The following is a 26,206-nucleotide window of genomic DNA, read 5'->3' as shown; positions in this document are numbered from 1 at the left end:
TGCTAAGGTTTGATTGTCCCTCAGGGGCTGCAGGGAGCAGAGGGATCTGCTCTAATATATTTATTACAACCATTATTATTTTTTGTTACCACACTCTCCAAAGCTCCACCAGCCACACCTTGGAGCATTGACTTATTTATTACTCTTTGAATTTTCCTTTTCTTCTCCTTGTCTGCAGGGATTTCCATAAATATTTAAATGCTAATATGCAAAAAAAAGAAGTGTTTTTCATTTTTACTCACCCATTTTCTTTTCTGGCTGCTCCTCTGGGCAAACCCATCTGCAGTAACTCAGGCTGGAGGAGTGGGGGGTCCCTGCTCAGCCTGCTTGTGTCATATCAGCCACCCCTGAGTTCCTGCTGGTGAGGGCTGAACCTCCAAACCCTTGGCTGCCTGCTTTGCAGAAACCTTCCAGGTCTGCCTGGTTTATCACTGCTTTCCCTTGGAGCAGGACAGGCAGCCTGGGGAGAGTTCATCTGCTCCTGCCCTTCACTCTGAGGCCTTGGAGAGGCTCCTGGGCATGCTGGGCTGAAAAAATGAGATAAAAATGAGGAGCAGCAGCACCTCTGCCAGGGCAGGCAGGAGCTGAGGCTCTGCCAGGCTTTGCCAAGGCTGAGTTTTTCCATTTGGTGCTGTCCTGTCCTGGCTGGGTGCCCAGGACTGGGCTGGCACAGGCTGTGGGAGGGGGTCAGTGCCAGCCCAGGCCAAGGCTGGAGCAGAGACCATCTGCAGCAAGAACAACAGGACAAACGTGGCTCTTTGTACCTGGTGGGCAAAGCTGCTGCCCAGGGGGTGTGCTGGGAGGTCTGGCTTGCAGGGGATGGGAGAGGGATGGGTTGGAGAAGGGATGAATTGGAGCAAGGGTTGGAGAAGGGGTGAATTGGAGAAGGGATGGACTGGAGAAGGGGTGCAGTGGATGCTGCTTTCCCTGCCCCAGGAGGATCCTGAGTGCAGACGCAGTGCAGTGGGACACTGACACCAGAGGGTGATGCCCAAACACTGCCCTGCCTTCTTCCCTGTGCTCAGACAAGGAGAAAAATCCTCCTGGGAGCAGGGAAAGGTCAGTGTGGTGGGATGAACCCACTCACAGGAGCCAGGACGGGGTTGTGGAGGGAAATGTGGGTGGTGAAGGAAATGGGAGGTGCAGACAAGCCAGGAGGGTCAGTGGGCATCAGCCTGACTTCTCACCCTGCTGAGGGGTGCAGTAAATGTGAGGAGCCTTTGGAAAATACCTGTGTGAGGGGAAGGAATCTCTGACAGATGAGCCAAGACAAGGGGTAGCTGCACTCAGGGCAGGTGCCCAAGCCCCTCTGTCCCCTGGCTGGAAGCAGGGTGGGCAGAGCTCAGCTCAGGCTTGAATCAGGCTTGCCTTACCTGCTCCTTTCCCCTGCAGGTCGCTGAGCTGCTGCCAGCTCTGCTGGCACTGCTCCATGTCCCACGCAGCCACACAGCGTGGGGGGGAGAGCCTTATTAGCACAGCTCTTTGTGAGATGCCCTTGAGTGATTTATTTTTTTTTCCAGGTGTAAATGCCAGGGGAGGCTGTTCCAGTGCTTCCCATTCTTTCATCTCAGCAGGGCTTTGCCCTTTCTCCCAGCGTGGCTCTGACAGCAGGCTCAGAGCTGCTGCCTGTGGAATACAAAGTTCCCTGCTACAGAGCATGACAGGAATGCATTCCAGCCTGGGCTCTGCTTTTTTTTTTATTTATTTCTGATTTTATTTTCTCTTCATGCTGGCTGCTCCAGGAGTTTCTGGAGAAGTTTTGAGAGTGGGGAGTGCATTGTTTAACCCCTTTCTCCTGGGAGCAGGCAGCTTGAAGATGACCCAAAGCCTTTCCCAGATCAATCATGGAATAGCCTCAGCTGGAAGGGATGCATTAAGATATCAAAGTACAGATCCTGGCCTTGCACAGACACCCAACAATCCCAGCCTGTGCCTGAGAGCATTGTCCAAACTCTCCTGGAGCTGTGGCAGCTTTGGGGCTGTGCCCATTCCCTCAGGCAGGGACAGCTTCCTCTGTCCCAGGTGCTCCAAGCCCTGTCCAACGCGGCCTTGGGCACTCCCAGGGATCCAGGGGCAGCCACAGCTTCCCTGGGCACCTGTGCCAGGGCCTCACACCCTCACAGAGAAGGATTTCTCCCTGATATCCCATCTAACCCTTCCCCCTTTCAGTTTAAAGCCATTCCCTGTGTCCTGTCCCTCCATCCTTGTCCCAGTCTCTCTCCTGCTCTCCTGCAGCTCCTTCAGGGGCTCTGAGCTGTCCCTGGAGCCTCTCCTGTCCAGGTGAGCCCCCCCAGGTGTCCCAGCCTGGCTCCAGCCCTGGGGCAGCTCCCTGGCTCCAGCATCTCCTCACCCTGGCACTGTGAGTGCAGCTGGGGCTGCCTGGGGAGCAGCAGCTCCAGGCTGAGCTGCCCTGCCTGTGCCCAGCCCAGGGACAGATCTGCAGCTGCTGAGCCTCTCCCCTCCCTGGCCCTGGGCCCTGCTGGAGGATGCTGGCAGCAGTTTGGGGCTGTGCTGCCAGCCAGGGCTGCCCGTGCCAGGAGAGCAGCTGGGCCCAGAGGCAGTGCCAGCCCTTCCCGGTGCCCTGGCTCCGCTGGGCAGGGCAGGGACACCAGGAAAGGCTTTGTCCTGCACCAGGGAGCTGCTGGGGAGAGGCTTTCCTCAGGAATAATTGCTGTGCAATTAATATACAATTAATGTGTGGTTTTTTGAGGAAGTTTCAGACTCTCCCCCTCAGGAGCCTTTGATTGTGGGCTGTCCAAATACAGAGGGAGCCCCGAGCAGCCCCAGTGCCCTTGGACAGGATCTCCTGTGAGCCCCAGGTGAGCTGCTGAGGGTGGATGGACTCAGGTGTCCCCCAGCAGGCACTCCAGGGTTGGGACACACTCCAAAGGGAGCAGGGAGCTGCAATGGGGCCGGGCAGGTCTCACCCTCCTGCTCTGAGCAGGGTGGGAAAGGTGGGAAAGGCAGGAGCTGATGATCTCAGATGGATTTGGATTACCAGGAGCAGCCTGCTCCCAGGGAATGGGAGTGCTGGAGGGCTGGGGTGGATGGGGATCACTGGGGAGAGCAGACCCAGTCTTTCCCCAGTCTAATTAATGTTAATTAGCTACAATTAGTGCTCCTGACCTCTGTTGGCAGCCAAGATGGCTGACAGCAGGGACAGGCATTCCTCACTTCCACGCAATAAATCAAGCTAAAGGTGCTCAGTTATTCACCCTATCATTCAGCATTTCATTAAAGAGATCTGTGCACATTCATCAGTGCTGCTGAGCCTCAACCCCTGCAGGAGCAGGGATGGCTCCCAGCAATCCCAGCAGTGCCAGGCAGGCTCTGGATCACTGAGCTGCATCTCTCAGATGCTGAGAACTCACCCAAGCACAGGATTCCAGCACAGGGTGACCCACAGTGAGGGTGCTGCTGGTCCTGCAGGGAGATGTGGCTTGGAGAGAGCTCCCACCTGGAGGATGAGGGGCAATTCCTGAGCTGGGACACGCTGGAAGGTCCCTGTTGGAGGCAGGGTGTTGATTCAGCTGGGCCCTGCTTTGCCATGGTGTCTTCTCCTAGGGAGCAAGCAACAGGACAAGAGTGAGCAGCCTTCCCTGGTATTTAACAGCCTTGGAAATCAGGGGAGCTTTCCTCATGGGAAGGGATGCCCAGGGCAGCCAAGGAATCTCCATCCCTGCAGGGATTTAAAACCATGAGGATGTGGCACTTGGGGACACGGGTTAGTGCTGGGGAATGGGTGGAATTTCCTTTTCCAAGGGCTTTTTTTAAGCTAAATAATTCCATTCCTCATGCCAACATCATTCCCATGGCATGCTTGGAGGAGGACTCTGCCTCTTGCTCTGCAGGATTTGTGCTGCCCATGCATCCTGTGCCCTCCCTGTGCCAGGGCTGCATGGATAAATGCCCCACCAGGCTGGCACACTGTATCAATCTTGTTTAATAGACTGGAAAGCTGCTTGCACTGTGCAGGTCGGGGGAGCAGGGTGATGGATTGCACCTTCCCCGAGCCCAGCGCCGCTGATATATAATGAAATATTTATGATTTATTCCAGCTAATAAACTGGAGTGAAGGGTGTGATGGATGGGAGCAGATGGGGGATCTGTGCATGCAGTTTTCCTGGTGTGGGGGCAGGGAAAGGTGGATGCCTGTGACAGAGGCAGCGCTTGGCCACCCATCCCACAGAGGGGATGGATTATCTAATTCCTATAAAAAGCCTTTAGCACCCGCCTTATAATCATTTATCCGCCCCACTGTGGCTGTTCTCCAGCACAGGAGCCTCTGGGAATGGGAACAAACCATTTCTCTTTGCACTGGGCTTGGGAGCTCGTGCCCAGAGGGATGGGAAGAGAGGCAGAGTGAGCACAGCAATGTCACTGCTGTGCCACACTCAGCAGCTGCCCAGCCCCACTGTGTCTGTGCCACCTGCAAAAAAATCCTTCCCAGGGGTTTAGGAGGGTGCTGGGACACTAAAGTACCCTGGAAAGAGCAGGGAAACTTGAAAGCACGTGAGAAATGTGACAGGCATGTGGAGCAGGAGGATTCCAAAGCCTGTGAAGGAGCATTCCCATGGTCTGATCCGCAGGCAGGAAAACTCTGCTGAAAGGAGGAGGAAGGAGGAGGATGGAAAAGGATGGAGGAGGACCTTGCTGCCAGCATCCTCTCAGTGGTCAGGGGGACCATCACAAGCCCTGGCTGGCCCCCATCCAGCTGTGGGTGCTGGGGTTGGAGATTTGCTCCTGCAAAATGCTCACCTGGCAAAGAGGGTTTGAGCTCCCAGATTTTGGCTCTGCTCTCCCAGAGGTGTGGATCAGGCTCTTCATCACCTGCCTGGGCTGTTGGACCAATCCTACCTGGAAAATAAATCCTAACCCTAATGAGTGAGGTGTGTGTGCCAGAGGCTGAGCTGTGCCCCAGCCTGATGGACCAGCAGCACCAGCAGTGCTTCCAGGGAGGTGGGAGGCAGGTAGGAGTTAATGCCAGGGTACAGCAAAGATCCAGAGCCTCCTGCCCACTGCTCCTGGGTGTGAGGCCACTCCTCATCCCCAGCTGTTCCCTTTGTGCCTGATCAGCCTCTGGATCAGTGTGCTTGGCGATCCTCTGCTGAAAGGCACCAGAGAAAGGCAAAGACTGATTATTCCCTGCAAGATTCCCAGGAATTTTCCAGCTGGGAGCTTGCTGGTCCCCCTCACATGCTCACTGGGTGAGAGCAGCAATTCCAGAGGAATGCAGAAGGATGTGCTCGGCTCTTCCCTCTGGAAATGAGGAATCCTCATGGCTGGAGAGCAGCTGACAGCAGGGAATTCCTCCTGGAATTTGGGAAAAAAACCCAAACATAGACTCCCAAGGTGCACCGTGTGGTCTGAAGGAGCTCTGCTGGCTGCCCGTGGGTGGCACATGGTGGCTGTCCCCAGAGGAGCTCTCTGTGTCACCTGGAGGAGTGGCTGTGAGACATTCCTGCTCCCTGTCCCCACTCTGAGGAGCACTGGGCTGGGCTCTGCATGGAGCCAAGAGTTTGCAAAAATCAGGAGTGATTCATTAACAGCAAAAGGGTCTAATTAATATTTGAAAGTGCTCCAAGCACATCCTCTGCTGGCAGGGAGGAGCCCCCCAGCATCCCCTGGAGCTCCAGGCTGGAGCATGAACTGCTCAGAGCAGGAGGCTGAAATAATCAGAAAAATAATTTGCCTTTCTAAGGGACATTTGCTGTTTCTTGGTGTTTTCTGCTGTGCAGCACTTGGTCTGCTGGAGCTGGGACAGGCATGGGGGGACATCAGAGCTGCAAAAAGCCACATCCCTGGAAGTGATGCTGGTGGGGCAGGATCTGCTGGTGGCACAGGGCTGTGGGCTTTGGTTCCAAGCTGGCAGTGCCCATCCTTGGATGGGAGAGCACCCAGGACACAGCCAGGCCAGGAACATCCCTGTTCTCAGATCAGCTGTGTCAGGACAAAAGGATTTCACTGATCTCCCCCTTGCAAGTGGATTCTCTTCTGTGCACCCCACTCAAAGGGCAGCACCAGCTCCTCTGCCCTGACAGACCTTTTCAGTGTCCCAGAGCTGGCACCACACCTGAAATCACCTGGGAAGCTCCTGCCAGGTCCCTGTGGAGCTCTGAGCACCAAGGAGGAGGTGCAGGGGTCCCGTGGGGCGGGGAGGCAGCTCCAGGAGCCGGGGGAGCCTGGTGACAGCTCTGGGACAGTTTGTAAATCGCGGTGGCACCGCCTGCTCCGGGCCGGCCCCGCCTGCCACTCCCGGCTCGCACGTCTGTGCTGTCACTGCCACCAAGCTGGTGACACCTGTTGGCAAACAGGCACGGGCTCCCGGGGGACGTCTGTGCCCCAAGCAGGATAGTGAGGAGCCTGGGCTGGGCTCACCTCTCATCAGCCACATGCAGGACTGAAATCCTGGACTCCCAGAGCCCCAGTGCAAAGCCAGTACTGTCCCTGTTTGTCCAGCACATCCCAGAACATTCCTGACCCTCTGTCTAAACCAGGCTGAAGTCACATGATTTACCTAAGAAGTAATCTTTTAATGAATACTTCAGCTACCTTAGAGCTCCCCAGAGCCACTCAGCGTTTCCTTTCCTGAGCCCAAGTGTTCCCCAGGTCAATAGCTGGTTGTGGCTTTGATGTGGGAGCTGTGCTGTGTTTGCCAGGAACAAACCACCCTGTGCAGGTGAGGGTGTTGACACAGGTGAGGGTTTGATCCCGCAGCTCAGCTCGAGGAGCAGAGGGGCTCTTGTTGTTCTCCACACCCTGGGGAGCAGCTCCAGCAGCCTCTGGGTGCCCACGAGGTCTCAGCACTCACTGAAGGAGGTGCTCAAACTGCAGCAGAGTCCCAAGGGCCCTTCTGTGTTTGCAGCGAGGATTTTGCAACTTGAGGAACCTCATGGCAGAAATCTCTGCAGTTTGAGTTGGGAAATGTTGGTCTCCATTGCCTGTGTCTCCTTCTGCATCTCCCTGGGAGGGTGGTGAGGGCTGAAGCAGGTTATCCAGAGCAGCTGTGGCTGCCCCCAGATCCCTGGCAGTGTCCAAGGCCAGGCTGGACAGGGCTTGGAGCAGCCTGGGACAGTGGGAGGTGTCCCTGCCATGGCAGGGGTGGAACAAGATGAGTTTTAAGGTCCTTCCTACCCAAACCTTCCCCTAATTCTACGTTTTTTACTGGATAAATATATCTGTAACTGCCTGTAACTCCAGCAAAGGGCAGCCCCCACCAGCACAGAGCCTGCTCAGTATGCAGCTCAGCAGAGCCTTTAACATTTCACAGAACAGATGCCCACTGAGCATCTTGAAACAAATCCAAAGGTAGCAGTGACGGCTGCTGTCAGGGAGCAGCAATCCCACGGCCCCACGTGCCACGAGGTGCTGCTGCCACGGCTCTGTGTGCTGACAGGAGCTGGGTGCAGTGCCTCAGGCAGGCAGGGCAGGAGAGGGGCTGTCACACACCCTCCTCTCATCTGCCAAAATTCCTTTCTGGTGCAGCTGGCCCGGGGCAGGGAGTGCTGGTTGTGGTTCTGAGCTGCATCCTGCTGGATGGAGCAGCTGGGATGGAAGGGACACAGCAGCAGCAGCTCCACGCAGGGCTGGGGGATGGATGGGGCAGGGACTCACCTGTGACCCCCAGGACAGGCACAGGTGGCTCATGGGGTAAGAACTCACCTGTGACCCCCAGGACAGGCACAGTCCTTGCTGTGGCTCTCAGGGCAGCCCCACGTTGGAGGTGACACTCAGCCCTGCTGGGGACAGTCACTGAGCAAATTCAGCATCTCCTTTTCACTGCTCTGGAATCCCCCGCTGGCTGGGGAGGCAGGGAGTGCTGCCTGATGTGCTGGGCTGGAAGCAGATGGTGCAGGGCAGAGGGTGACAGGGCTGTCCTCAGTGGATGGCATCCCCAGGGCACTCGGGGCTGTCAGTGGGCACTGACAGCCAGGGCCTGCTGCTGGAGAGGAGATGGAAAGGAGGAGATGGGGGGAATTGCAGAGCTGGTCCCAGGAGCTCCCAGCAGTCACAATAATAATGTGACAGATCCCCTGCCTGGGCTGTGCTGCCAGGGCAGTGCAGGGATCTGTGTGGGGAGCAGAACTGCCAGGGATCACTCACCCCATCAGGCACAGGGAGAGCAAATGTGGCTGGTTTCCTGTGCTGACACCCCAAAGAATGACATGGGAGCTGTGTGCCACTGGGGCAAGGCTGAATTCCCTCTCCTCTCCCCATCTTCTCTGTGTGAATAAGCAGCTCCTGCCTCTCCAGTGCCACCAGTTAATTACTGTCCCCTGTCCCACTGTGTGTCAGTCACACACCCCAGGCTCAGGGTGCAGGAGGCAGTTCATCACAGCAGCCACGGCTTCCTCCCCACCCCAAGCAGCCAAACACCCCGAGAGCCCCAGTTTCAAACTCTCCCCAACTCCAGAATATTCCAGACAGCCTTCAGCATCCACAGAGTGCCAAGGGGCAGCAAATACAGGAACAATCAATCATTCCCTGCCTGAGCTGAGCTGCTCAGGATTTTGGCAGGTGCCAGCTGAGTAGGGACACAGCTCTTCTGGGGAGCAGCCTGGATTTTCAGCACTGATTCTGATGTTTCCTTGCCCTGACAGTTTAAATCCCTGCGCCTTTGCTGCACCACAGTGCCAGAGGTGAGCTGGAAATGGGCTGTGAAAACTGCATCATGCTGGCACTTCTGTGGTACCTGGGCTGGGCTGATTATGGGATCACACCTGTGGGAAGGACAGGTTGGACCAAACATCTTGCTCAGGACAGGCTCATTTTCCCAATGTCATTCCCCTCCCCCCCCCCCTTTTTTTTTTTTGGTGGAATCACAGAATGGTTTCATTTGGAAGGACCTTAAAGCTCCTCTCACTCCACCTTCCACTATCCCAGGTGGCTCCAAGCCCTGTCCAGGCTGGCCATGGACACTTCCAGGGATCCAGGGGCAGCCACAGCTTCTCTGGGCATCCTGTTCCAGGGCCTGCCCTCCCTCATAGCCAGGAATTCCTTCCCAATATCCATCCCTTGCAGCAGTGGGAGCCCATTCCCCTTGCAGCACCAGCAGAGTGCCGCATCCCCATGCCAGGAGAGGCAGAGGGGGTGAAGGAGCAGCCTCTGATGGAGCTGTGTGTTTTCCAGGAGACACAGCAGCCTACAAGGATGGGGTGTACTGGATCAAGGGCCGCACCTCCGTGGACATCATCAAGAACGGGGGGTTCAAGGTCAGCGCGCTGGAGGTGGAGCGGCAGCTGCTGGCGCACCCCCACATCGCAGGTGTGTGCTGACATCCCGTGGCCTTTCCCTCCCCCTCACACCTGAGCCCTGCTGTGCCCAGCTGGGCCCCAGGAGCTGCCCAGGTCCCTGAGGGTCCCTGCTGTCCCTGCAGACGTGGCAGTGATCGGGCCCCCGGACGTGGTGTGGGGACAGCGGGTCAGCGCCGTGGTGAAGCTGCGCCAGGGCCAGATGCTCTCCGTGAAGGACCTCAAGGACTGGGCCAGGTAGAACCCCAGGAGGGGACAGGGGAGCAGGCTCAAAGCCAGCAGTGTCCTCATGGAGAGGGTCACAGAGTCATGGAATGGTTTAGGTGGGAAGGGATCTTAAGGCTCACCCAGTGTCACCCCTTCCATGGGCAGGGACACCTTCACTAGGCCAGGGTGCTCCCAGCCCTGTCCAGCATAGCCTTGGATGCTTCCAGGGGATCCAAGGGCAGCCACAATTTCTCTGGGCAATTGTGCCAGGGCCTCTTCACCCTCCCAGGGAAGAATTTCTTCCCAATATCCCATCCATCCCCTTCCCTTTGGTAGTTTGAAGCCATCCCACCTTGTCCAAGCACTCCAGGCCCGATAAAAAAGTTCTCATAGAAAGTCTCTTCTTCTCCCGTCTGAACAAGCCCATCTCTCTCAGCTTTTCCTCACAGGAGAGATGAGCTACTCATCCCTAAATCCCATGCTGGGGACATTGGTGACCCAGCCAGGAGATCCCTCCATGCCCCACCTGCAGCCTTGGGGATCCCCCAGGCTGTTCTGGGGGTGCTGGGCAGGGGGCTTTGCCCAGGCCCCCCTCCCAGAGTGTTCCCTGCACGGTTCTTCCCGTGGCCGTCCCCAGCCCTCTCACGGGGACGTGGCTGTCCCCAGCCCTGTGATGGGGACACGGCTGTCCCCAGCCCTGTGACAGGGACGCGGCTCCCGTGCCCTTGAACGCGAATCCCCCGCAGGGTCCGGCTGCGCTCCCCGCCCGCCCGCCTCTCCCTCTCGCCCTGTCTCTCCCCTTTATGTTTTATGTCACTTAGGCTGGCCGGGCCCCGTTCTCGCACTGCTGGCAGGAGACACATGTCCCTCCTCAGAGTGATTCATTTTGCGGCTCTCGCCGTGCCCGGTGCTCCGCGGCGACAGGCGCCATCCCGAGCTGGCGGCTCCATATGGCCGGGCGCTGGTGGCGGTGGCAGGAGGCCGCCCGGGGCTCCGGGGGCTCGGCAGCCTCGGCATCTCGCCCTGGAGCCAGTGCCAGGCGCTGGGCACGGCCCGGGCTCGGTGACACACGGGCAGCAGAAGGCAGGAGAGCCCCCCTGCGCTCGGAATGGGGCTGGGATCGCTGATCTGTCACCCACATGCCCCGGGAGGGACTCACCTGCGGCACCTCGGGGCTGGCACCGGGAGCACGTGGGGCCCTGCACTCCTCACAGCACTGTCCCTGCCCTGGGGACATCCCTGATCCCAGCTGCAGGGTCTGCAGACACAAACTGGGAACAAACATCCTACCACATCTCCGGGGGCCTGAGCTTAAATGGGCTCCTGGGCTGTGGGTGGAGGTCCCAGCTGGGGCTGGTTGGGCTCCTGGGAAGGCTCAGCTGGCCCTGCCCAGCTGTGACAGCCCAGTTTGGTGTTCCAGGGACACCATGGCTCCCTACACCATCCCGACAGAACTGATCGTGGTGGAGGAGATCCCGCGCAACCAGATGGGCAAAGTCAACAAGAAGGAGCTGCTGAAACGCTTTTACCCAGCTTAGGGCCCACCTGGGGGGGCTTGGCCCTGATCCAGGGCATTCTGCCCCTGAGGAGGAGCCAGGGGATCGTCCCTGGCAGCTCTGGGCTCACTGACTGCAGCCTAGCCCTTGATGAATGTCCAATAAAAGTAGGGTTTGTCCCTCCTGGCTGAGCTGAGCCAGAGCTGCAGGGTTGGGGTTTCCTTGTGGGGAGCCCTTTGCAGGAATCACAGAATCACAGAACGGTTTGGGTTGGAAGGGACCTTAAAGTGCATCCAGTGCCACCCCTGCCATGGCAGGGACATCTCCCACTGTCCCAGGTGCTCCCAGCCCTGTCCAGCCTTGGACACTGCCAGGGATCCAGGGACAGCCACAGCTGCTCTGGGCACCTGTGCCAGGACCTCCTCACCTTCACAGGGAATGATTTCCCAGCAGAAATAAAGAATAAATCTAAAATAATACATAAATACTGACTCTATTATCCAGTTCGTCCACCACCACCAAGTGACCCCAGTATTCTATTAATGAATTCCACCTTTCATGATGATCCCACCTTTCTACATAGAAGTTTGTCCTGTTTGACTCCACACATGAGCTGCCAGCCCCAGAGGGTCGATGGTGCCAGTGGGGCACAGCAGCCCCCATCCATTGGGTCCATCTGCTCTGGTCCTGTCCAGTGCTGAGGGCTGACAGGCAGCCCCAGCTTTCCCAGCAGCTGGTGGGGCTCTGGAAGCACCAGGGAGGGCAGGAGGAACAAGGAGCATGAGTAATTACAGGGATTCTTTTGTTAGGGTCACCAGAGCCCCAAAAATCGGGGAGGACATGGAGGGGACCATGGAGGGGACCATGGAGGGGACCATGGAGGCACACGGTGCTGGGCACAGCAGGCAGGGAGGGGCTGGATGAGAGTGGGGCTGGGAAAAAGGGGAAGGGGGTGTGGATGGGGACAGGATTTCTCCAGCCCACGGCACTGGGGTCTGGCCATGGGCCCGCTCTGTCCATCCCCACACCCTGCCCACTGTGGCATCTCCTGGATTTCTGTACTCCAGGCTCAAAAGGACCTGAGATGGGGACACGAGGGACACCCAGAGCTCCTGAGGCCTCTCAGTGTGTGTCTGTGCCACGTGGCAGGCACAGGGACACACACGTGTGCAGCCCACAGCAGCGGGAGGGCCCCAGCCCACCCTTTGTTAAAACATCAACGATGCAGTAAATTTTTTAACTTACCAAATAGATCAATATCAAATTATCATGTCTCGCATTCATAACTCTTAAGCAAGCAACAATGGAGAGAGACAAGGTCACTGGAGAATAAATAGCAGCAAAAGCTCTTAATGATCTATCATTCTCGACAACCCCGGGCACCCCGCACCAGCCTGGTGACAAGATCATTAATAAAGCTCTGCAGGAACGCTATCGATTGCTGTGATGGATGATCACAGGTAGCAAATACTGTAAAACACCTGGCTGTCACACTCTGAATGAGGAGCTGGACTCACACCTCGGCAGGGACCAGCCTGGGGCTGTGCCAGGTTTGCTCCTCGGGGATTCCCACAGGGAGGGGGTCAGGGCTGAGCCCGGTTTGGGGCTGCCATCCCTGCTGGGCCCTCCTGCTCCCAGCTCCACTCCCACGCTGCTCTTCACCACTATAGCTGGGGCCTGTTAATTAAAAGCATCAGTAAAACACCTGGTCACAGTGGCCTGAGCAGAGCTGAGCTGGGTGGGGATGGGGTGACCTGGTGCCACTGGATGGACCTGGGGACACCAGCACAGCCAGGACCGTGGGGATGGACGGGATCCTGAGGCCGTGGGCTCTGCTCCCCCCACACTGCAGGGTGCAGGGGGGCTCGGTGTGTCCCCCCAGCTCCAGGCACTGCTCTTGCCAGCCACACGGCATTGACGGTGGGATCATATGTACACAACCATTCAATTACCCCGTAATGGCTGCAGGCGATTAAGCCATCAATCTCCTTCATTAGGGCCTGGCAGGCCCGGCCCAGCATCACCCAATAAAACCATTAAAACAACAACAACAACCACCCAAAGCAGCAGCTTTAATGCATTGACCGTAACCTCAGCCCGTGACAGCGCTGGGGGTGTCCCCAGCTGGGGACCCACTCACCCCGAGGATGTGTTGCCCTGCTTTGGCATCCCCAGGGAGCTGGGGGCTGCCCACCCCTCTGTGCCCCCCAGCTAAGCACGCCAGGACCTGCTCTAGCACTTTATAGCTGACATTATCTTTTATTGCCATATAAAACCCAAGCTCCAGTGCTTTATGGGGCTGTGCTGGCGTGTGGCACCTCTGCACTCCCAGCTGCTGCCTCTGCCCCCTGGGCACTGCCCTGACCCCCCCAGGCACTGCACGGGGGTCACAGCTGGTCCCAGTGCGCCACACCACACCTGAGGGACACGACTGTGCCACACGGAGGTCATGGCAGGTCCAGCTGCCCCCCACACTGGGGATGTCACTGTCCCAGCACACACAGTGGGGTACGACTGCTGCCAACAGCCGTGAGTGACACTTGCACTGCTGGGCAGCTCAGGGGTGCCATGGGAGGGGGAGCCCTCCAAAATCGAGTGACCCAGCGCCCAGAGCAGCGCGGGAAGTCCCAGTCCTGGGCTGGCCAAAATTTGTGGGATCCCAAATGCCGGGAGCCGCGGTTTGCAGGGGCAGGGGCTGTCACAGATCCCGTGCTGCAGCCGTGGCCAGCCCTGTCCCCAGGAGCGGGGCTGGAGCCCTGTCAGAGCCATCACGTCCGCCCTGCCCGCTCGGTGCCGGTGGCACGGAACATCTGCTCGGCTGGCAGGGCTGGCAGGGGCGGGGGCGGCCCCAGGACCCCCGGCCAGCGCCGCTCCTCGCCCTGACGCTGATGCGGGGTGACGGGGCGGCGGGGCGGACGGATGGGATCGGACAGACAGACGGGCAAGTGAGCGCCGCTGCCCCCGCCACGGCCCGGCCACGCCGCGGGTCACCCGTGCCCGACACTCACCGGCTCCAGACACGTCCTTGGGGACAGCGACAGCCCTGCCAGCACCGCTCAGCTGCTGGCTATGGACGGGACACATCCCTCATCCCTCCTCCTGTGTCCTTTCCCCATCCCCGTGCTGGGGACCCGCACAGAGGGCACCCAGGACATTTATCCCCAAGGAAGGGACAACGCTGGGCAGGGGCCCCAGAGCTGCCCAGCAGGGTCCAGACGGTGCCACCAGTGTCACCGACACATTTTCACTTCCTTGCCAAGCCCAGGACTCGGTTTCCCGGGAGGGCAGGAACTCCTGGCCCACGCCGCCCTGCCCGGGGGTTCGTGGGTCTCCATCCCGGCTGCACTGGGGTCCCCCGGGGATGGGGATGCTGCCGGTGCGGCAGCGCGGGCTGCGAGGACCGCCGGAACCGGGGCCGGTGGCCGGGACGATGCTGCCACCTGGTGCCACGGCAAGGCTGCGACACCCGGACAGGCACAGGGCGTCGGGGGAAGCACCGGGACCGGCACCGGGGTCGGGAGAATCACTGGGACCGAGACCGGGTGGACAAAAACACCGGGACTGGCCGCGGGGTCGAGGGCAGCACTGTGACTGCCCGAGGGGGTCGGAGAAAGCACCGGGACCGGGGGGTCGGGGACAGCGCCGGGAGAGGCAGCGGGGCCCGAGAGCCCTGTCGGGACTCCCGGAGCAGCCCCCGCCCGGTGGGAACCCGCCGGGCCCGGGAGACCCGGGACGCTGCCGGTCCCTCTCCCGACTCGGCTCTGGGACGGGGGCCGACGCCAACACAGGCGGCACCCCGGGATCCCCGGGAACGGCCGGGGATGGACGGGCGGGCTCGCCCCGACGGGAGGCGCGGCCGAGCGGGGCGGGAAGAAGCGGTCCCGGTCCTGGTCGCTGTCCTGATCCTGGTCCCGGTCCCGGTCCCGGTCCCGGTCCAGGTCCAGGTCCAGGTCCAGGTCCAGGTCCAGGTCCAGGTCCAGGTCCAGGTCCAGACCCCTGTCCCATTGTCGGTGTCAGAGCCCGTCCCGGTTCCTATCCCGGTCCCTGTCCCGGTGCCGGAGCAGCCGGGGGGCAGCGGCCCCGTCTCTCCCCCTCCCGCCCGCCCCGTCGCGGCATCCCCGGCCCGCGCCCGGCGCAGCTGCCGCGTTCCCCCCGCCCTGCCCGGGCTCTGCTCCCCCAGCCCGGCCCCGCGCCCCCGGCCCGGCCAGCGGGACGCCCCCGCCCCGCACCCCCTCGGCCCCCGCACCGCCCCCGTCGGGCCCCGCGGGCCGGGCAGGGCCGGGCAGGGGCGCGGGCCGGGGCCGGGGGCGGCGGGCCCAGCTGCCCGCGGGGGGTGCGGTGCCCGCAGCACTTGTGCTGTCACTCAGCCAGGCCCGCCGCTATTTCAGCTCGGGGCCGGCGGCCGGGCTGTGCCCCGCTCCAACATGGGCCCCCCGCTCCTCCTCGCCTGCCTGCTCGCCCCGCTCTGCGCTCGGGTAAGGCCCGGGGGACACCGGGACCGCGGGGGAACCGGGGGACACCGGGCGGGATGGGGACCCCCGGCCCCAGGAGGGCTGCCTGGGATGGGGAGCCTGACACGGAGCCGGGGCTCGGCCGGACCCCAGAGCTCGTGGGAACTCATCCGTGGGGGCAGCGGGGATGGGGCTGGGGGCGATGGGGGCTCGGAGCCCCTCTTGAGGCGTTTCCCACCCCACAGATGGCGGCGGCAGGGGGGGCCTGCGGCTCCGGCACATTGCCCGCGCCTGGGCCGGGATGGGCTGAGATGGGCTCGGGGGGAGGGTTAGCGGCTTAAAGACGCCCTGCTCCTCTTTTCCCATCCCAGCTGCGGTCCCAGGGCTCCCTGCACCCCCCTGTCCCTTCAGGCCCCCCCAGAGCCCCTCATCCTGGTCCCAGGCCTGAGCCACAGGGGCCGGTGGGGTTCTGGCCTGGAGCCTGCGTTCGGCTGCTTCAGGGCAGGGGAAGGAAAGGGGATCAGCCCCACAAGAACGGGGCCGCCAGCATCCCTCCCTCACATCCCGATCCCCCCCAGCTCCAGCGGCCCCCAGGGACAGGCGAGGGGCTTCTCCTGCTGGAGGAGGGAGCAGAGAAAGACCTGGAGGCCACAGCGCAGCCCCCGAGCCTCAGAACCAGCCCCTTGTGCTGCCCACCCCGTGGGGCTGGGACAGAGACCCCTGCCCACAGCCCCTCCCGGGGACCCCCGGCACAGCCAGCCCCCCTGCCCCGGTCCCCTGTCCCCCATCAGGGCACACACGGCCCCCAGAGTTCCAGGGAACCCCAGCACAGCCAGCCCCACTGCCCCCTTCCCCTGTCCCCCATCAGGGGCACACACACAGCCACCGGTGCAGGCACAGCTGGGCACAGATGTGGGTGCAAGGCTGGCACTGCCCAGATGTGCTCCCTGGGAGGGAGGGGACAGCGCCTGTCCCCCGGCCCAGGACAAGAGTGGCACGGAGCTGGGGGCGGGTGGCTGCATGCACACCTCTCTGTCCCCTCCCCACCCCCAGCTGCCACAGTCCCCCCACAATCACCCCAAATCCCTGACCTCGGTCCCACACAGCCCCATAACCCATCCTTGCCCCCACAGCTCCCTGACCCCTCCACAGCCCACCAGAATTCCTGTCCCCCTTGTTTCCACCCCCAATCTCCCCTCACAGCCCCCAGCTCCATCCCAGGCCCCCAACTCCCTCTGCCTCCCCCCAGCACCCCAGCCCTGTCCCCCAGGGTCACACTGACAGCCCAAACTGACCCCTGAGCCCCCAAACTCCTCTGCCACACACGGGGGGCAGGCAATGGTGGGTGCTGCCTGCCCAGGGGTCCTGTGGGGCACAGCCCATGCTCAGGGAACCACCAGGGCCATTTGTGGGGCACCCCTTCCTGGTGAGCCCAGCAGGACACCCATCACCACCACACCGGGGTGCCAGGGGACACTGGCACAGAGCTCCTGGGCAAGCTGGGTGGCCTCTGTGTCAGTGTCCCCTGCCAGTGTCCCCTGTCCCCAGACCCAACCCCAGCCCCACCAGGGGGACCCAGCACCGTGTACGCCGCTGTGCACCCCCAGCCCAGGAGCAGCTCCCTGCCCACTGCCCTGGCATCCCACCCCAGCCCGGAGCTTTGGGGCCTCTGGCAGCACCGTGTCCCCCCAGGGCGCCAGCCCAGCCCAGGCAGGAGATGCAGCCCCCCAGGCCTGGGGCCAGCACGAGGCCCCTCGGCGGGTGAAGAGGGCCTGGGTGATCCCCCCCATCAGCGTCTCGGAGAACCACAAGCGCATCCCCCACCTCCTGGTGCAGGTAGGTGAGAGCCCCCAGCCTCTCAGCTCACAGAGGGGCACCCCAGATTGCACAGGGGCACCCCAGAGGGGCACAGACCCCAGCCTGGGAACCCCAGCCCTGATTTTCCTGGGGCAGATCAAGTCAGACAAGCAGCAGCCCGGCGGGGTGATCTACAGCATCAAAGGGCCGGGGGTGGATGAGGAGCCCCTGGGCATCTTCTCCATCGACAAGTTCAGCGGGAAGGTTTTCCTCAACGCCATGCTGGACCGGGAGGAGCACGACCGCTACCGGGTAAGGACGGTCCTGGGTGTCCCCAGCCCCTCCCTGTGTCCCCAGGGAGATCCTGACCCCCACTCTGCACCCACAGCTCCGAGCCTTCGCCCTGGACCTGGGCGGGGTCACCCTGGAGGAGCCCACGGACCTGGAGATCATCGTGGTGGACCAGAACGACAACCGACCGCTGTTCCGGCAGGACGTGTTCACCGGGAGGGTGGTGGAGGGCGCTGAGCCAGGTGGGGCCGGGCTGGGATGGGATGGGATGGGATGGGATGGGATGGGATGGGATGGGATGGGATGGGACGGGATGGGGGCACCGAGCCAGTCCCGAGCCAGCACCCACCGGTGCTCCGGGCCCACAGGGACCTGCGTGATGACGGTGGATGCCACCGACGCCGACGACCCCGACACAGACAACGCGGCCCTGCGCTACTCCATCCTGGAGCAGGGCGCTGCGGGAATGTTCAGCATCAACGCCACCACGGGGGAGATCTGCACGGCACGGCCCGGCCTCGATCGGGAGGTACCGGGGTGGGGGCACCGGGATGGGGCTGGGGGGCACCGGCACTCGGGGCAGCCACGGGCACCCCATATGGGGAAACCACAGCTCCATCCATGAGCGTGGGGACAGGGTGGGTGGGCAGAGCTGGGGGATCCCTGTGCTCCCTGGGGCTGGGGGCTCAGCTCTGGCCCCCCGTTCCCCACAGACCATGGGGGTGTACAACCTGACGGTGCAGGCGGCCGACATGTCCGGGGACGGGCTGACCACCACGGCCATGGCCGTCATCTACCTGGAGGACATCAACGACAACGCTCCCGAGTTCACCAAGGAGGAGGTACCAGGATGTGGGGATGAGCCGGGCTCAGCGGGGCGGGAGCTGCCCCCCCGGGGGTCTGAGCCCCCCAAAGGGGCAGAATCCAGCCCCGCTCCGCTCTGCCCCAGTTCTCCATGGAGGTGGAGGAGCAGGCGGCCGGCGTGGACGTGGGCAAGGTTTTTGTGCACGACAAGGACCTGGCGGGCTCGCCCAGCTGGTTGGCCAAATTCACCATCCTGGAGGGCGACCCCGAGGGCGCCTTCGCCATCCGGACCGACCCGCACACCAACGACGGCGTGCTCTCCGTGCTGAAGGTGGGCAGGGGGCAGCCGGGGGTCCCCTGGGGTCTCAGGGCTCCGCTGACCCCCGGCCCCTCCCGCAGCCGCTGGACCACGAGGTGCGGGACCGCTTCGAGCTGACGGTGTCGGTGCAGAACGAGCGGCCGCTGGAGCCCTCGGCCCCCGGCAGCCCCCGGGCTCTGGCCACGGTGCGGGTGCGGGTGCGGGACGTGAACGAGGCGCCCGCGTTCCGCGAGAACCCGCGGCGGGTCAGCGTCCTGGAGGGGACCCCGCCGGGCACGGCCATCACCACCTACACCGCCAGCGACCCCGACACGCAGCAGCTGCAGAGCCTCTCGTGAGTGCCGCTCCCCTCCCGCGGCCCCGGGGCGGGATGGGGGCGATGCCTCACCGCCCCTCGCCCACAGCTACGCGCTGCTCTACGACCCCGCGGACTGGCTGCAGATGGACCCTCACAGCGGCACCGTGCGCACCAAGCGGGAGCTGCTGCACCCGTCCGCCTTCCTGCAGGGCGGCTGGTACATCGCGCTGGTGCTCGCCCGCGACGATGGTGAGTGAGCCCCACGGTGCCCCCCGGGCCCCGCGGCCCCGCTGCCCCCGCTGAGCCCCTGCTCTGTCCCCAGCCGAGCCCCCGCTCTCGGCCACCGGCACGCTGTCCATCGAGATCCTGGAGGTGAACGACCACGCTCCGCAGCTGCAGCCGCCGGCCGGGGTGCTCTGCGGGCGGCCGGGCCGCGGGGGGACGCTGCTCCTGGGGGCCACCGACGACGACCGCCCCCCGCACGGCGCCCCCTTCCACTTCCAGCTGAGCCCCCAGCACCCGCAGCTCGCCCGCAACTGGAGCCTCGCCCGCTTCAATGGTGAGGGGCAGCCTCAGGGGCGGGGGGACGCTGCACGGAGGGTCCCGCTGACCCCTGCCCACCCCGCAGTGACCCACGCCGTGCTGGCCGTGCTGGCCGAGCTGCCCGAGGGGCCCTACTCGCTGCCGCTGCTGCTCCGGGACTCGGGGACGCCGCCGCGGGAGCAGCAGCAGCTGCTGAACGTCTCCGTGTGCCACTGCGGCCGCGACGGCGCCTGCCTGGACGGGGCTCTGGCCGCGGCCCGCGCCGGGGCCGGCATCACCCTCGGGGCGCTCATGATCATCGCGGGCAGCACCATCCTCCTCCTCGGTGAGTGGGACCCCCACCGTCCTTCCCCCATCCCTCCACCCCAGCCCCGTGCTGGTCCGGGCCACCCCTCCGAGCCCCACCAGCCCCTTCTGTCACCCTGACCCCCACCCAGCGCCCCATCTTGGGCCTGGCCTCCCACCCAACCCCACCCATGACCCCCAACGCTTCCCCCTGCCCAGCAACCCCTCCTGACCGCAATCCCGACCCCCTCATTGCCCATCCCACCCCAATCCCAATCCCACCCCTATCCCTCCTCCCAGCCCGACTGCATCCCACCCCGGCCATCACCCCGTGCCCGCCGTGCCTCCCCACGCTCACACTCGTGTCCCGTGTCCCCATGCTGTCCCCATGCTGTCCCCATGCTGTCCCCGCGGTGTCCCCGCAGTGCTGGCGGCTCTGGGCGCTGCGCGGGTGCGCGGCCGCCGCCGGGCCCTGCGCAAGGGGCTCCTGCAGCGCTCTCGGGACGACATGCGCGACAACATCCTCAACTACGACGAGCAGGGCGGGGGCGAGGAGGACCAGGTGAGCAGGAACCGTGGGCAGGGGGGTGCCGGGGGTCCGCAGCTCAGCCCCGCACCCCTAAACCCCTCCCGGCCCCGCAGGACGCCTACGACATCAACCAGCTCCGGCACCCCGAGCTCTTCTCGCCCCGGGCCAGGCCCCCCCTGCGCAGGGACGCCCCGCTCAGCTCCGGGACCCCCATGGGCCCCCGCAAGCTGCCCAGCAGCCCCTCGGACATCGAGGAGTTCATCAATGAGGTGGGTGCGGGCCCGGCAGCCCCCGGCAGTCCCCAATCACGGGGGGCTGACAGTGACCCCCTGTCCCCGCAGGGGCTGGAGGCGGCGGACAGCGACCCCAGCGTGCCCCCCTATGACACCGCCCTCATCTACGACTACGAGGGCTCGGGCTCGGTGGCCAGCCCGCTGAGCTCCATCGTGTCCAGCCTGACGGACGAGGACCAGGACTACGATTACCTGAGCGAGTGGGGGCCCCGCTTCCGCCGCCTGGCCGACCTGTACGGGCACTAGCGGGGAGGGGCAGGAGGGGACACCCAGGAGGGGCTGGGGCAGCGGGCAGCTCACACACACACACAGGAGATGCCCAGAGCGGCGGCTTCACCAATGGACCCGCACAGGATGCCCGGCTGGAGCGGCTTTGCACACGCGTGTGCAACGAGAGGCTCCGTGCAGGGAGTGCACACCCGCACACCCCGCAGAGCCCAGCTCAGCAAACCTGGGGGGGGGAACGCCGGAGTGAGCCCCGCACATCTGGGGAGGGGGCGAGGAGACCCCTGGGCACCCCATAATAAAGAGCGGGGGTTGGTGGCGGGGCTGCGTGACCCCCCCCACACCAGTAGAAACAAGGCACTTTTATTGGGAGCCGGCAGCGCCCCCGGGGGGCTCCATCCCCGCCCCAGGCCCCCGGCACCGCCGCTCCGGGGGCACCCACGGGGGGCTCCATCCCCGCCCCAGGGCCCCCAGCGCCGCGGGGACCCGGCCCCAGCCCATCCCTCCTGCCGCTCCCCGGGCGGGGGTCGCTGCTCAGCCCCCCGGGCACCGCTACATCTCGCGGGGGGGCTCCGGGGAGCGCAGCGTCCTCCTGCCGGGGGCGGCCAGGCAGGAATAGTCGTGGGGGAGGGCGCGGGGGGCCAGCAGGGGCAGGTGGTCCTCGCGGGGGCCGCGGCGGAACAGGGGCGGGCGGCGGCGGCTCTCGCCGTCCTGCAGGGACTGCGGCAGCGCCCGGCCCTGGCTCTCGGGCAGCAGCATGATGCTCAGCACGGCCAGGATGGCGAAGGACGCGAACACGACGTGGTGCAGGAAGAAGCCGCGGCTGTTGGGGATGGCGGTGATGGGCGCCGCCGCTTTGCCCACGAAGTTGGCGCCCAGGACCAGGCCCAGGCCGGCGCCCCTGCGGGAGGAACGCGCTCAGGGGGCTCTGCCCGTGCCCCCGCTCCGGGGCTGCACAGGACGGGGCAGCTCCCCCTCACCTGACCACGGTGGGGAGAACCTCGCTGGCAAAGAAGATGCTGAGCATGGTGACGGCGTGGGAGGCGGCCGTGCCCACCACGGACAGCGTGAGGACGATGAGCTCCAGCAGGTCTGCGGGGGGTGAAGCACATTAGGGGCAAACCCCGCACCCTCCTCTGCCCCCCGGCTGGGGCGGGGTCCGGGGGTGCCGCGGGCCTTACACTGGGTGAGGGCCAGCAGCAGCAGGGAGGAGATGCCGGTGAGCACGGTGCAGAGCAGGAGGATGGCGCGGCGCCCGAAGCGCTCGGCCGTCAGGCACACGAACAGGCAGGCGGCCGCCTCGGTGCCCAGCAGCGCCAGGTGCGAGGAGAAGAAGTGGGGCAGGTGCGGGAGCAGGTTGCGGGTGAAGCAGTGGCGGATGCCGGAGCCGATGAACCTGAGGGACAGCGGGGTCAGGGGGCCGCCAGTGGCACCCCCAGCCCCAGGCTCACCCCGCGGCACCCCCGGCGCTCACGCCGCGAAGCCGAGGATGACGCCGTTCTTCCAGATGACCCTGGTGCCGCAGATCTCGCACACCGAGTGGAACCGAGGCCGCTGGGGCCCCTCGGACAGCGCCTCCAGCTCTGCCGGGAGAGGGGAAACCGGGATAGAGCCGGCTCTGTTCCACCACCCCGCAGCCAGGCTTGGGCACAGGGCCGATGCCCTCGCAGTGCCCCACGCACCCGCCGCGAGGCTGTCCTGGGGACAGTTGTCTTCGGCCAGCGCCTGCAGGCTCCTCCTGGCGCTCTCCAGCTGCCGTGTGGCCAGCAGCCAGCGCGGGGGCTCCAGCAGCAGCGCCGGGCACCTGGGGCCGGGAGTCAGGTCACAGGATCCCCACGGGCCTGGCCACCCTCCAGCACCGACCTTCCCATTCCCACCTGGCTTCAAAGCAACGCTGCCCAGAAACCCTCAGCTCCAAACTGAGCAAACATTTACCCAGGGTGGGGGGTTCCACTCCTCTGGAGAGCCCCGGGCGGGGTGTCCTGGGCTGGGAACAGCTTGGCACCAGCCCCGGGCACAGCCCAGCCCCGCGCAGCCCCTGCCCGGGCTCCTTACCACCAGCTGGCAGCCAGCAGGGCCAGGATCATGGTGACAGCGCCCTGCAGCACCCGCCAGTCCCGGCACAGCAGGGCCAGCCCCGGCAGCAGCAGCTCCCCGGCCATCCAGAAGAACCCGGCCACCATGGTCACCCCCAGGCGGTGGGGGGGGTCACACAGCTCCAGCCCTGGCAGGGGGCGAGGGGCCACAGTGGGTGCCAAGGACACGGGGCATCCTGTGCCCTGGAGCATCCCATATTCCATCCCGGGACACCCCACAGCCTGGAGCACCCCGCACCCAGGGCACCCCAGAGCATCCTGTATTCCAGCCCATCCTGCACCCCAGGGCACCCCAGAGCATCCCCAGTCCCCAAACCCCTCGGGGTGCCCCCCTCACACTCACGTGCCACATAAAGGGCGAGGAAAGCTCCTGCCAGCGCTGCCCCAAAGAGCAGCCGCGCCACCAGGACCATGAGGAAATCCACAGCCAGTGCCACGCCGAGCCCCACGGGCACGGCCAGCGCCAGGCACAGCAGGAAGGTGGGACGGCGGCCGAACCTGCCAGGGACGGGCTGTGAGGGTGGGCACGGTGCCCCCTGCCCGCGGGGCTGCCCAGGGACCCCCATTACCTGTCACAGGCCAGGCCGGCGGTGACACTGCCCAGGGTCCAGCCCAGCAGGTGCGTGGTCTGCTCCAGGGGCACCTTCCAGCGCGAGGCACACACCAGGTCCCACTGCGGGGACACAGCGGGGAGGGGTCAGCGAGGGGGGCTTGGCAGACCCCCGGCACTGCCCACAGGGCTGGGATGGGCAGGGGTGCAGGGCTCCTGGAGAGCCCCCACCCCACAAACAGAGATGTGGGACACATGCGGGGGGACAGTACTGGTGATTCCACCCTGCAGCCCCTCAGCGCCTTCCCCAGGGCTCCCCCAGCCAGCCCCGAACCCCTCCAGGGGTCACTGCTGCCCCTGCACGCCCAGGCCTTTCCCGAGGGATCCTTTCCGGACCCCCAGCCGGCTCTGGTGGCTGGGACCCCCCAGTTTGTTATCCCCGACTCCTCTCAGGTGTCCCCCCCAGAGCGTTCCCAGCTCCCTCCTTTAACCCCTCCTTTTCCCACGGACCCCTCACCCCCTCCAGCGCCGCAGGCTGCCCCTGGCCCGGGGTCCCCCGCCCTCCCCAGCCCCGGCACCCCCAGTCCCGCTCCCCCGTGCCCACCTGCGTGACGAGGTTGGCGCGGAGGCCGGCGGCGGGCAGCGCGTAGTGCCAGCCGCGGGTGCAGGGCGCGGTGCCGTTGGGCCGGGGGCTGCCGGCGGGGTAGCGGTACAGCTGGCAGGGGCTCCAGCCGCCGCGGAGGCGCGGCACGGCGGCGCGGAGCAGCGCGGGGCCGCCCAGGCGGCGGAGCGGCGGCGGCAGCAGCGCGGGGTCGGGGCGGCAGCGGTGCGGGGGCTCCGCGCCCAGCGCCCAGCCCAGCGCCCAGCCCAGCGCCAGCGCCGCGCACGGCGCCCACCCCCCCGCCGCCCGCCGGCCCCGCGGCCGCGACCCCCGGAGCGCCATCGCCACCGGCACCGGCACCGACACCGGCACAGCGCTCGGCTCGGCGCGGCCAGGTGGGGCGGCACCGGCCGGACCCGCCCCGCGGCACCGCCCCGACCGCTCCCTCCGATCTGACCCCAGCCCCGGTTCGGACTCCGCCAGCCCCGGTTCGGACCCCTCCAGTCCTGGTTCGGACACCCAGTCCCGGTTCGGACCCCCGCCAGCCCCGGTTCTGACCCCCCCAGCTCCAGTTCGGACCCCTCCAGTCCCGGTTCGGATTCCCCCCGTCCCGTTTCAGACCCCCACCCCCAGTTCACTCTGCCGCAAACACGAGGCTCAGTCCCAGTCTGATCGCCCCTCAAGCCTGGTTTGTCTCCCCAGCCTGGTTCAAAAACTCCAGCCACAAGTCAGATCCCTGGCCTGGTTCCCAAACCCCAGCCCCGATCCCGAATCCCTGTCCCGGTTCCCAAACCCCAGCCCCAGCCCCAATCCCTGTCCCGGTTCCCAAACCCCAGCCCCAGCCCCAATCCCAATCCCTGTCCCGGTTCGCCCCCCTCAGCCCCAGTTCACTCCCCCCAACCCTGGCCCCAGTTCCCACAGCCCTCTGCACCCCCAGCCTGGTTTGCCCCCCAAGCCCCCCAGTTTGGCTCTCCAAGCCCCATTCCCCCTTTCAGCCCCAGTTTGCCTCCCCCAGCCCCAGTTCACTGCCCCACCCCAGCTCAGCCCCCCCTCTCCATGGTGCTCCTGACCCCTCTCAGGTGTGGGGACCCCCAGCCCAGCCGGTGTTGGGGGTCCTGGGGTGCAGCCGGGGGTTCCAGGACCCATCTGGGAACACCCACAAAGGCACCCAGGTCCCCCCAGAGGGGGCCGGGGGAATCAGTGACAGCCCCTTGAGGAAGGGAACGTGCTGGCACCCAGCACCACGTGAGCCCGTGGGAAGAGCCAACAGAGCAGCCAAACTGCAAACAGGCTCCACTTCCCTCTTCCTTCTAAAATTTACTCACAAATGTGATTTCTGGGGGCAGCAGCATCACTCGGTGTTCAGCTTCAGACCTGCAATGGTGGAAAAACTCCATCTGCAAAATCACATTGAAAGCCACACTGAAAAATCACACCTGCAAACTCACATTGAAAAATCACACTAAAAAAAAAAATCCCATCTGCATTGTTTTGCCTCCCTCTGAGGGATCCACACCCCTACACACATCTGGGAGTTACACCGGGAGGAAAACTGGAGACTCCCAAGGTCACCAGCACCATGGTCAGATGAGCCTGTGGGACTTTCCAGCTTTACATGCTCATGAAAGGCCTCTCTGTGACTACAGAGACAAATTTATGGCTGTTTAGCAAAATAAAGACAGGGATGGAAATGAATCCAAGAACAAGTGTTACCTGTGGCTGCTTTCAGCTCCTGACACAGGAGCACCCCCTGGTTCCACACTCATCCCACAGCCCAGGAAAAGCGTGAGGGGAAAAAATCCCTCTGCTGTAGCTGGGCCATGGCACTGCCATCCTGCTGAGGCTGTGTGAGCCCCCGTCCTGGTGCCAGCGGTGCCAAGGCAGGGGCTGAGGGCTGGGCAGGGGATGGTGGGACCCCTCTGGCTCTTCTGAAGCTGCTGTGATGCATTGGAGTGAAATCCTCCAGGATCCCCCTGATCCACCATGGAAAATTCCTCAAGTGGCTGCAAAGCTGGCAGCAGTGAGGGGAGCTGGGGGCTGAATCCAGGGCTCCCCTCTGGTCCCCAACAGAGGAGGCTGGAGAAGCCAGAGCTGGCAGTGGGGGTCCATGGGGGCACCTCTCACTGCTGCCTGGGGCTGGCAGGAAAGGCTGGGCAGCAGCAGGAGGGAA

General features: G+C 64.1%; 3 protein-coding genes across 9 annotated transcripts in view; 2 read left to right on the top strand and 1 right to left on the bottom strand.

Annotated features, from left to right (window-relative positions):
• The window catches only part of ACSF3 (acyl-CoA synthetase family member 3), a 53,166-nt gene extending 42,037 nt beyond the window's left edge, over positions 1 to 11,129 (top strand). For 6 of the 7 annotated variants that reach the window (XM_074550720.1, XM_074550723.1, XM_074550721.1 and 3 more), the window contains 3 exons: positions 9,130 to 9,264; positions 9,377 to 9,488; positions 10,879 to 11,129. In XM_074550720.1, coding sequence (XP_074406821.1) covers positions 9,130 to 9,264; positions 9,377 to 9,488; positions 10,879 to 10,996 — 365 coding nt within the window. In that variant the 3' untranslated portion in view covers positions 10,997 to 11,129. The remainder of the gene's footprint in view (positions 1 to 9,129; positions 9,265 to 9,376; positions 9,489 to 10,878) is intronic. The other variant, XR_012582370.1, reaches the window with a different exon arrangement.
• Positions 11,130 to 15,270: 4,141 nt separating this feature from the next.
• CDH15 (cadherin 15) lies at positions 15,271 to 21,099 on the top strand. Its single transcript, XM_074550719.1, has 14 exons — positions 15,271 to 15,429; positions 17,098 to 17,241; positions 17,359 to 17,514; positions 17,591 to 17,735; positions 17,862 to 18,022; positions 18,207 to 18,335; positions 18,443 to 18,628; positions 18,697 to 18,950; positions 19,021 to 19,163; positions 19,237 to 19,473; positions 19,543 to 19,782; positions 20,168 to 20,304; positions 20,385 to 20,540; positions 20,613 to 21,099. Exons 1-14 carry the CDS (start codon positions 15,379 to 15,381, stop codon positions 20,808 to 20,810), a joined length of 2,337 nt encoding a protein of 778 aa, XP_074406820.1. The 5' UTR covers positions 15,271 to 15,378; the 3' UTR covers positions 20,811 to 21,099.
• Positions 21,100 to 21,121: 22 nt separating this feature from the next.
• SLC22A31 (solute carrier family 22 member 31) lies at positions 21,122 to 24,484 on the bottom strand. Its single transcript, XM_074550726.1, has 9 exons — positions 24,040 to 24,484; positions 23,455 to 23,558; positions 23,229 to 23,383; positions 22,845 to 23,013; positions 22,472 to 22,593; positions 22,264 to 22,372; positions 21,971 to 22,185; positions 21,770 to 21,881; positions 21,122 to 21,690 (listed from the first exon to the last, which is right to left on the bottom strand). Exons 1-9 carry the CDS (start codon positions 24,376 to 24,378, stop codon positions 21,342 to 21,344), a joined length of 1,674 nt encoding a protein of 557 aa, XP_074406827.1. The 5' UTR covers positions 24,379 to 24,484; the 3' UTR covers positions 21,122 to 21,341.
• Between the last annotated feature and the right edge of the window lie 1,722 nt (positions 24,485 to 26,206).

The sequence above is a fragment of the Zonotrichia albicollis genome, chromosome 13, assembly GCF_047830755.1.
Source record: "Zonotrichia albicollis isolate bZonAlb1 chromosome 13, bZonAlb1.hap1, whole genome shotgun sequence".
NCBI classification, from domain to species: domain Eukaryota; kingdom Metazoa; phylum Chordata; class Aves; order Passeriformes; family Passerellidae; genus Zonotrichia; species Zonotrichia albicollis.
Note: the sequence above shows the minus strand (reverse complement) of the source record. Positions and strands in the feature narration are given on the sequence as shown.

Excerpts from the sequence above, each read along its gene's own strand:
- CDH15 (XM_074550719.1), top strand. The coding sequence starts at position 15,379 with ATGGGCCCCCCGCTCCTCCTCGCCTGCCTGCTCGCCCCGCTCTGCGCT. Across the intron at positions 18,023-18,206 it reads GGCCCGGCCTCGATCGGGAG|ACCATGGGGGTGTACAACCT; the intron begins GTACCGGGGTGG and ends CGTTCCCCACAG. Across the intron at positions 18,336-18,442 it reads CCGAGTTCACCAAGGAGGAG|TTCTCCATGGAGGTGGAGGA; the intron begins GTACCAGGATGT and ends GCTCTGCCCCAG.
- SLC22A31 (XM_074550726.1), bottom strand. The coding sequence starts at position 24,378 with ATGGCGCTCCGGGGGTCGCGGCCGCGGGGCCGGCGGGCGGCGGGGGGG. Across the intron at positions 23,014-23,228 it reads CCTCGCCCTTTATGTGGCAC|GGCTGGAGCTGTGTGACCCC; the intron begins GTGAGTGTGAGG and ends GCCCCCTGCCAG. Across the intron at positions 22,186-22,263 it reads GTCATCCTCGGCTTCGCGGC|GTTCATCGGCTCCGGCATCC; the intron begins GTGAGCGCCGGG and ends GCTGTCCCTCAG.